The 10000-nt window shown below is 39.9% G+C and overlaps 1 protein-coding gene across 1 annotated transcript in view; it reads right to left on the bottom strand.

Annotated features, from left to right (window-relative positions):
• Positions 1–10000, bottom strand: part of prkaa2 (protein kinase, AMP-activated, alpha 2 catalytic subunit) — a 32768-nt gene that overhangs the window by 16454 nt on the left and 6314 nt on the right. Inside the window, exon 2 of the mRNA XM_056445495.1 lies at positions 7859–8000. Coding sequence (XP_056301470.1) covers positions 7859–8000 — 142 coding nt within the window. The remainder of the gene's footprint in view (positions 1–7858; positions 8001–10000) is intronic.

Here is a 10000-nt window from a genome sequence, read left to right as displayed (position 1 = left end):
TGGTGTAAAGTAACAATTACAAATACTCAAGCTGCTGTAATTGAGTAATTTTTCTCAATTTTCTTTAACTTACTAAGTGGTTTAAAAAATGTGTACTTTCCCTTGAGTACATTTTAGCACTGTATTGGTACTTTTTAGGCCCACACAGGCCTGCTTGGTCCTATAAGCTATGCTAACATGACTAAAAGCAACTCCGGCTCATTGGAAACGAAGCTTCAGGCTACGTTTTTTGTAAATGATAAGTTTCATTGCACATTTCAAGACAAATCCAGTAGAGGGCGCTGTCTAGATTTTTGTGAATCTGAAATACATTACTTAGAGGCTGTTTCTCAATATGCGTTAATCAGCGATCTCCTTGTGTAACATCATCCTCAACCGCCACCAAAGTTTAGATCCAATACTCGGGACCACAAGAACGGAGGATGCGTGAAAGGACCCGGATGGGTTCTTGATATCGAGGATGCATTAATGCATACTTGAGCGCTGTACCCGCTCTATAGAAGTCCCAGAACTCATTGTTGCTGAATAAAGGAGGTGGGAAGCACAGCATTCCCACAGGAAAATATTTCTTTCCTTCAACCTGCAGTCACTACATATACTTAGGATTAGAAAAATCAGTCCTGTGTTTCCTGTCCAATCAAATCCCACATAGAAGGTAAATCGCCTCAAAATGAACTACCTCAAGACACACGCGCTTTATGATTGCAGCAAACTGAAAGCATTAAAAGTGTCCAAGAAGATGTCAAAGATGTCCTTTGCAAACATTGATCCAGAGACTGTTTATGGCCCGTTTCCACTGAGTGGTACGGTTTGGTTTGGTACGTTTTTATGGCCGTTTCCACTGTCAAAAGCGTACCGAACCGAACCTTACCGTACCACTTTTTCGGCACCCTTTCGAAAGGGTACCAAACACGAGAAAGGGTACCAAAAGGCGGAGCCACACGCGCAGCTGAACGCTATTGGTTTACAGAGAACGTCATTCGCTTACGCAACAAGCCAGAATGAAAAAAAAAACCCGCCATGTTTGAAATACACAGCGAGAGATTTTAGCGGAATTATAAATACATATAATAACGAGCCATGGTCGATCTGGGCCCAAACAAACCTTGTCGTCGTCTTGATGAACAGCCACAAATCCAAGAAGAAGAGCAGATTTACCATTTTTTACGAGCCAGTCTGAGGCGCGAGCGGTTTCACTTTCTTGCTAGCGCTCACGCGCGTCTAACATTATATCTGAAATAACAAACTTCTTGAGCTGATGATAATAACCTGCGCTTGATTATTGACGTGCTTTTGAAACCCGATCCTGTCAGACACTGACAAACGCGAGAGTGAAGCGCGAAAAAACAAAGGAGAAGCCGGAAAAAAGGAGCACATTATTTTTCAGCAAACATGAACAAAATGCCATGTATAACTAACTTATTATCTTCACATTGTGGACTAATATGAACCGGGAATGACGGAATTACTGTCTAACAGAGGCTACATGTGCTGCTGAAGATTACAGACACAGATGAGAGGTTTACAATGACTGTAGGCTATATTTTGTGTTGTTTTGAACCTAAATACCGACGAAATGTCTGCTGTGTGTAGTTCTTCTGTAGTTGGACATATCGGAGACTGTAAGGGGCTGTTTGTGTTTATATATGTTCATTTATTTAGTTATTTAATATAATTACAGACGTTACAGTAGGCTGATTCACACTGTCTTTGATCTGCAGTTATAATCAACTCATGTTCATTGAAAAGTTAGTAATAAACATTTCTACACAAGTATTTATGTGTATAAAGCATCTGTTTAGTGAGAAGCGCTTCTCATATGATATGTAAGTGACAGCTTTATTGTAGACATTTCCTCCAGCGAGAATGACGTCGACTGAAACTTTCTGTCATACACCACGCCCACCAAAAGGGTACCCTTGTTAGTGGAAACGCAAGCCTGATAAAGGTGACCCGTACCAAACCGAACCGTACCGTACCAGTCAGTGGAAACGAGCCATTAGATGTATGTCACTGATGAGAAAATGACGGATGTTTACTGTATGATGACCGAAATGGCCTTAAACACCCAGCCGGCACAGGACGTCAACATGACGTTAGATGGTTGTACCTCAACATCGTGGGGATGTTCTGTTTTGTTTGGAAATTAAAATTGCTTTGACGTCAGAACTCAACGTCAGGCCTACATCAATGTCCAACCTAAAATCAACCAAATATCAACGTCTAATTGACATTGTGTTGACGTTACCACTATGACGTCTATCAGACGTTGGATTTTGGTTGCCATACTTGACGAATAAATGTCATTTTTTTGATGTCAATATGATTTAAGATGTTGGCTCGACGTTAGATTTTGGTCATTTTCCAACACAACCTAAAATCAACCACATGTCAAAGTCATTTGATGTCGTTATTGGTGATCAAAATAACGTTGTCCTTACATGCTGGCTAGACATTGAATTTTGGTCGCCTGACATCACGACCTAAATCTAACCTAATATTAACGTCTTGTGATGCTGTGTGCCTGCTGGGCAATAACTAAAAGCACTACAGAATGTTACGTTTACACACATCTACATATTACATGTAAATGCATCAGCTTTTTACCGTGTAATACTCACTACTCACTACTCTTGAGTACTTTTAAAATAGCTACTTTTCACTCATACTTTGAGTAATATTTAAAACAGATATTTTTACTCTTCTTGCACTACATTTTAGGCAAGCAATAGTACTTTTACTTAAGTATGATTTTTCAGTATTCTTTCCACCACTGGTTAATCCTAATAACACCGGAATGATTTCAGTCGTTTCAGCAGCTTAATTTCAATCTGTGTTTGTTTTGATCCAGGTCTCTAGGCTCTGCTGGAGAACATAATTGCTAAACCAGCGTTCAGCAGTCACTAAACTAGACCAGCATGGAAATACACGCAGATCAAAGCTGGTCTTTTCGGCAGGGCTCATTAAAATCAATTATCAAACCGCAAAACATCTGTCCCGTCACCATCAATCACATCAGATCTATTTGAAGTACTTGCCCACAAAATAAAGTTGTCAAATCCTTTTTTTTATTAGCAAAGTCAAAGCTTTCAAAAGCTGACACACATCGAGTACACAGTGTCAATGTGTGTAATGATCCTTGTAACACTCCTCAAGTTTTCAGAGCACCATATTAAAATCTCCAGAAAAAGCCGCTCAAAGGCATAAGGCTTAAAATCTTTAAGAAGCTTAATATTCAGGTAACCCAGAGTAAAAAAATAATAAGTTTGCTTCCAATCATGTTAGATAAGCAGCTAAAATATGCACATGCATACAGTTTCAATGCCCTACAATTTACTAAATTTTGATCACTGCTTGTATGGAATAAAATCACTGTCATAAATATTTCGTGCGTTAATAAAATTCACGCATCAGTAATTATAAAATCGTTAAGGAAAACGGAGCGTACTCGTAATTTTACGAGGGTACAATTCCAAAATCTGCGATTAGAACCAAGCCAGGCTCATTCTGAAAACGTAGTCCTGAGGACGTTTCTGGAGACCGCGAATTATGTAGCCAGAGGTACGTATGGCTGCATTTAGTTTTTTAAGTGAACGCTGGGGGGTGGTATGATGCCGTTCCTTTTAGCGCTCGCCGGCTGACCGCTTACCTTCGTGTGGAGGGCTTTCCCACCGCAACCAGTTTGTCCGGTTAGCTCGTTCTGTGCGTCGGCGGACTCGAGACACAGAGAGGAGCTGACCATGACGACGACGACCGGATTCGAGTCCGGGGAAGAGCGGTTCCAGAAATCAGGTAAGACTAAAACAGAATCCAAGAAATAAAGCGAAGGGGTTCATAACAGGGTGAGAATGTGGTAAAATCCGAAAACGTGGTAAAAAAAAATAAAAATCGGACGAGAACTTTTCTTTTGCTGGACGGCTTTTGTAAATCGTTGGTTGGGCTTAGTGCGGGCGGGTCGATCGCTAAAATCGGTTGGGTTCAGGGAAGAAGGAGGGTGGGTCAGCCGGCCGATTGGCCGGTCGCCCAGTCAACCACTCAGCCAGTCAGACAGACAGACGTTCGTTCGACAGCGGCCTCTGGTGGGTTTACGCGAGAACAGCGCGGGCGTGAACGGCACTCGCGGGAGACGTCCGAGAAGCCAAAAAGGCGCACACAGCGGCCTCTCGCGGATTCACGAAAACCAAAAACTGCAAAAATACGTACCTCCCGGGAGGTTTTTCGCGGTCTCCAGAAACGTCCTCGGGACTACGTTTTCAGAATGAGCCTGGGTTGATTAGAACAGACACATATACGACATTTTCTTTGTCTGTTTGTGTATGACTGATAAATTTACGATGGGTGTACTTTACAAACACGAAATACAGTTTCACTATGGACACGAAGTCCTGATTACGAGTACGAATCAAAAAGCGACACTACACTGTCAAAATTACATCATCGCTGTCACAGACATTAATAAACAAGCGAGAGTCATCGATCACAAGGGTGCGCCTGCTGGGCACTCAAGCTCCACACACTCTGTCTGAGGTAAGATGTTTGTTATTCCCTCTTTAAGAAATGTCCGTCATGAGCTGTAATAAAGATTGAGACTTAATGAGGTCCATTTTCGCTGTGTTTCTTGGATATTTTACAGAATCAAAATTAGGAACGAGCCAAGGATAGTGAGCATAATGTAAGTTAACATTACAGGCAGCGAGCGCAGAGTTTCTCAGTGAATCATTTAACGGCGTTTAACTATAACATGACATTGTTAGTTTTTTCAAAATAAGGATATTTGTTAGGTGCAAGATTCAAAATCATCTAAATAAATATTGAAAAATAAAAACTCAACCATACATGTTTTTGAAACATGTATTTAGAGGACACATGACCACTATCATCTACCACTACCATCTGGCCATCCTCAAATTCAACAGCCCACAAGAGAGCAGCCTTAAGCAAAATAAGTGTGCAAGGCTGCTTCTGAGGTTAGATACACAGTAGTGATGGGAAGTTCAGATCTTTAACATGAATCTTTAACAAGTTTGAACTCAACATCTCAAATATAGGTAGTCAGCAATCATAATTTCAGTCAGTTAAAACCAACATGATCTGAAAAGTTTCTTACAATTATGCTTTGCAACCCAACTGAAGCATAATTCACTTATTTAAATTCTATTACGACTTTCTGTTGTAAAATAAACTTACGTTTCACCACATCCTCTCATTTAAGCCCTCGGTTTACCAGCACTGCAGTTGTTCAAGTTTAGTTCAGTCCCAGCAGGCTGTCATGTACTGTTTCTGTTCGGTTCATCACGCATGCGCAATCTGTTCTCAGTGTACTGTTCTAATAACTGATTAACTCAGTATATATTGGTTTATTTCGAGCCAGAGGGAGGTATTAGGCATGTTAAAAAGGAAGTAGTTTGTGGATAAGAGTGCTTACTGGAGACACGAATCATTTCAAATTATTCATTTCAATTTGGCGAACTACTTCAACAGGTTTACTCATAAGATCCGGTTAAAAAGAATGATTCGTTCGATATCGCAATCACTAATACAGAAATAAAATTAATTATTGGGCACAAATGTGTTCAATTAATAATTTTAAGTGTCTGTATTTAATGCTGTCACCATGCTGCTGTTATGTCCAGCCATAGTTCTTGTCGCAGGAGCAACAGCGAGGACTGACTGGAGGAGGACCGGCTTGATCTGGCCAATGGCAGCAGGATTATAAACTCTCAGGTGACAAACACCTGGCAGCGCGAGGAAATAGATTTACTTCCAAAAGGCATACAGTAGGCTTATGCATTAAATACATTTACAAATACGAAAACGAAGGATGTTTTAGCTATAATTTTAGCTAGTTTCAGTTAGTTTTGTATGTACACAATACAGTTTCAGTTAGTTCTATTTTTTTATTTATTGTTTTTATTTTCGTTTCAGTTAACGAAAATGATTTAAATTTTCCGTTTCCGTTTTTCATTCATTTTCGTTAACTATAATAACCTTGTCCTGTTGGGCCGGTGTCCTGCAGAGTTTAGCTCCAACCTCAATTACACACCTGAACTAGCTAATCGAGCTCAACCTAGCATACTAGAAACTTCCTGGCAGTTGTGTAGAAGCTAAACTCGGCATGACACCGGCCCTCCAGGACTGAATCTGAGCACCCCTGATCTACACCAAAGTGTTTTTTAAAAACAAAGGGCATTTGTACAGAGTTTTACCTTGATTTTACAATGCTTTTAACACTCTTTTGTAGAATCATGCTTCACCAGACTCAAGCTTTCCTCATCACAGGTTGTTTTGAGGTTTGAAGTGTTCAGATGCAAAACCCTCTAAATCCATCAGACCTCTTTTCTTGTAAACAAGCATTTTCTATCAGGCTCCTCTGATTAGTTTCAGAAGTTTAATTTAATAGGTAATGATAAGGTTATTAGCTGGTAAATAAAAGTAAATAAATCACTTTAGACAATTCTTTCGTTTTTAACAAGGTAGATTTTGTTTTGCATTAAAACCAGCTAATTCCACTTGTACTTTTTTTTTGCAAAAACCTCTAAATCCACCTATTGGGACAAGACAGTGTATTTAGATGAAAATCAGTAAAGATGCAAGTTGATATCATTTTACCAAACATAAAACACATTACACAAACCACCTAAAATTAATAATACATAAATCTGTCAAGCACGTAGCGGTTCATTCCGCTGTGGTAACCCCTGATAAACCAGGGACAAAGCAGAAGGAAATCTGAATGAATGAAAATGTTAACATTGTAAACATTGTAAACTAAGCTTGGTAGATTCAAATAATGTAGTGTAAATCATTGTGAAACATCAATATCTCTGCATTGTCCATTAATATAAAAAGCTTATCAGATCTATAGGTATTATGAAGTAATATAAAAAAATATATAGTTTTATACATTATATTTATCTTTTCAAAAATAGCTTAAATTAGCAAATAAAACACAAGGTAGGCCTACTGGGCAAAAAGGGGATTCCTCTCAGACAATTTTAGAAGCTGTCATTCATTCATTCTTACCATACTTAATGTCTTCATCTATTTTTGTATCTTGTTTACCCTCATAGCATCCACGGGGATAAAAGACCAGCATTTTAACTTCGTCTTTCGTGAAACAGTGTTGCTGTTTAATGTATAGTAAATCGGATTCATTCAAAGTAGCGTCACTGCAAAAAAGAACGCTATGAATGCAACGAATGCATGCTACACTTCTCTTCTCACTGTAGAGTGTGTTTTCTTTTTCTTATAATGCAGAGAGTTTTGAGGTAAGGGACGTTTTCATTTACCATTCACTGAAAGTCGTATAGGCTCATCCAGTTCATCAAACTCCGTCTTTTAAAATCAAAAGCAGAATAAAAGACTCTGCTCATAAAAGCCGGCGTATCAGCGTGCTGCTACATTGAAAACATATGATTCAATTTGCGCCTTCTGATTGGTTCTTGGGGTATAGCGGCTTTTGCTGTCAAAGACAAGTGGCGTTTTGAGGCTTTTGCTAACAAACTGTTATTTCTGAATGTGCTGACGCTGGGATTTAGATGATCCGAAGCATAAACATTTGTTGAACATGTACTACGTGCCTAAAGCGTTCGCTTAATGTCACCGTCTTATTTTCGGAAGTGGCGTTTAGCGGCTTTTGCATCTGAGCTCTTCATTTGTTCTTGTGAAAAAGAACTGCATGACAAATACTTTTTTATTTGTCAGTAATATGTTCTTGTACTGTATATATCCTTAGTGTGAAAAAGAGCAAACCCTGTTGGCGTCATACTGCAGTCAGACTTTTACTTTACAAAAATGATCTCCACTTTAAAATGAATTTCAGTAGATTTGGATGTGTTTTAACAAGCGATGCACTCACAGCTTGATGATGTGTGGATGTCTGAAGAGCTTAAGGTTCTGAATCTCTCGTTTGATTTTGCCCACAACATCGAGACTGCGGATCTTCTGTCTGTTGAGGATCTTCACAGCAACTTTATGGCCTGTTAGCTGATGCTCTCCAACTGTTAACCAAACACACACATACACATATCAATGAAGACTCAGCTGAAACACCATCACCAGCAGTTCGATGTTGTAAACACAGCTGATGAAAGATATGTTTTTATTCCAAAGAAAGCAAGCACTGGTGCAGCAGGCTGGCGACCTCCAACACAAACCTTCTAAGAAAACAAAGACCCAGAGGAGATTTTCATTTCAGGTCTGAGCTTCCCATTCAAACAAACAAAACCTGATCTACTCTGAGTTTGGACCTTATCCACTAGCCTAAGACAATTGCTTACTTAGTATTAGATATTGCTCACCTTCGAGCAGAAATTATGAAAACATATACACAAATTTGTTTGCTTTGATATATTAGCAGTCCTGCGCATATTACCATGGGTGTTTTCACACCTGCCTTACTGCATTTGGTTGAATCGCACTGGAGTTCGTTTTCCGTCTTGGTGCGGTTCATTTGGGCAGGTGTCAATGTAGCAATCGCACTCGAGTGCGCACCAAAAGCAGACCAAAAAAGCATACCGAGACCTCCTTGAAGAGGTGTTTTACCAACTTTACCTACAGTTTTAAACAGAGAGAGAGAGGGGTAAATCATTACCTAATAGCTCATTGGTAATATTTCAGGAAGATGACCATACCACAGTTTAGCTAAATAAATTCACGCCGCCTCCTAACGCCGTTGCCGTTTGCAATGCACGAAAACATCGTTTTCCAGCCACAGCCGCCGCTTCATTATCGAAATATAGTTTGTCTAAAGTGTTGTATACGAACTATATAGTATACTATGACCAGGGAAACAATCAGCCAGTGCAGCGACATTTTGTGTCTGCCGGTTTGTTTACTTGCGGGAGTTCCAGTGACATTTTCCCGCACGTTAATTCTGACCAACCGAAAAGCAGTTTAGGAAATACGTAAAATAACATCTGGCCAATGAGTGATGTGGATTTTGTCACATGACTGCATTTTGATTATTTTCAACCGGTTCGGATCAAAGCAATCAGTGTGGTGTGAAAAGGACCCAAAACGGCAGAGAAATGCTACAATGTATCATTTGTTGCCCTTGGTACGGACCAAATGAACCGAACCACAGATGTGAAAGCAGCCTATAACAACCAAGATAACATATTTCAACAAAATATATTTCACATACTTGTAAAAATCTTTCATAAACTTGTTGTTACCGACTCGGTCCCAGTCATTCCCCTCACTGGCCAGCAGAGATCACCATCCCCGGACTTTTAAGCATTACATCATCCATCTAAACTGATTGTGCACACACCTGAACTGAATCTAGTTAACGACCCACGCTTCCTATATAAGCCACTCTCAAACACCAGTTCATTGCGAAGTCTTGTTTAGCCCCGGCCAGCATTACTGAGCGGTCTTTCCTGTCTGATCTTCTGAGAATAACCCCGGACTGTTTCTGACTCTGAGTTGCCTTCTGCCTGCCCACGACCCTTGCTTTATACACGGACTCTGAACCACGCTGCCTGCCCTCGACCCAAGCCTGTCTAACGGATTCTGAACCACTCCGCCTGCCACTGATCTATGCCTGGCAAATCACTCTGTGTCTGTCAGCCGCCAGCCCTAAAACCATTATTGATTACTGTTGATGTGTGTTCACACTTTTGTGCGTATTGGAATGTTTGTGTTTGACTGTGACTAATAAATACTGCATAATGGATCCCTCCGTGTCAGTCTCCTCGTTACACTTGTATTTTGTCTTTTCTTTTTTACTTGTAAAGACTACATTCTGACCTATGCATTGCTTTTTCTATGAAAGTAGTCTCATTTCTTTGATAAAAGACAGTAAAAACCGATTGCAGCTATAACATTACTATTCAGCGCTTCCCACACATAGACTTAACTTGGGCGGGCTGCCCAGGTGTATTAACAGCCGCTTAAGTATTTAGTGACCCCTTTTTTTTATACTGTTATTAATATTTACCTTTACATTTTTTGTATCCACCCAATAACCATCCGCAATCGATTAAGTAGTGGAAAA

This window comes from Danio aesculapii, chromosome 20 (genome assembly GCF_903798145.1).
Source record: "Danio aesculapii chromosome 20, fDanAes4.1, whole genome shotgun sequence".
NCBI lineage: Eukaryota > Metazoa > Chordata > Actinopteri > Cypriniformes > Danionidae > Danio > Danio aesculapii.
The sequence above is the reverse complement of the archived record's forward strand: the minus strand, read 5'-3'. Positions and strand labels throughout refer to the sequence as shown.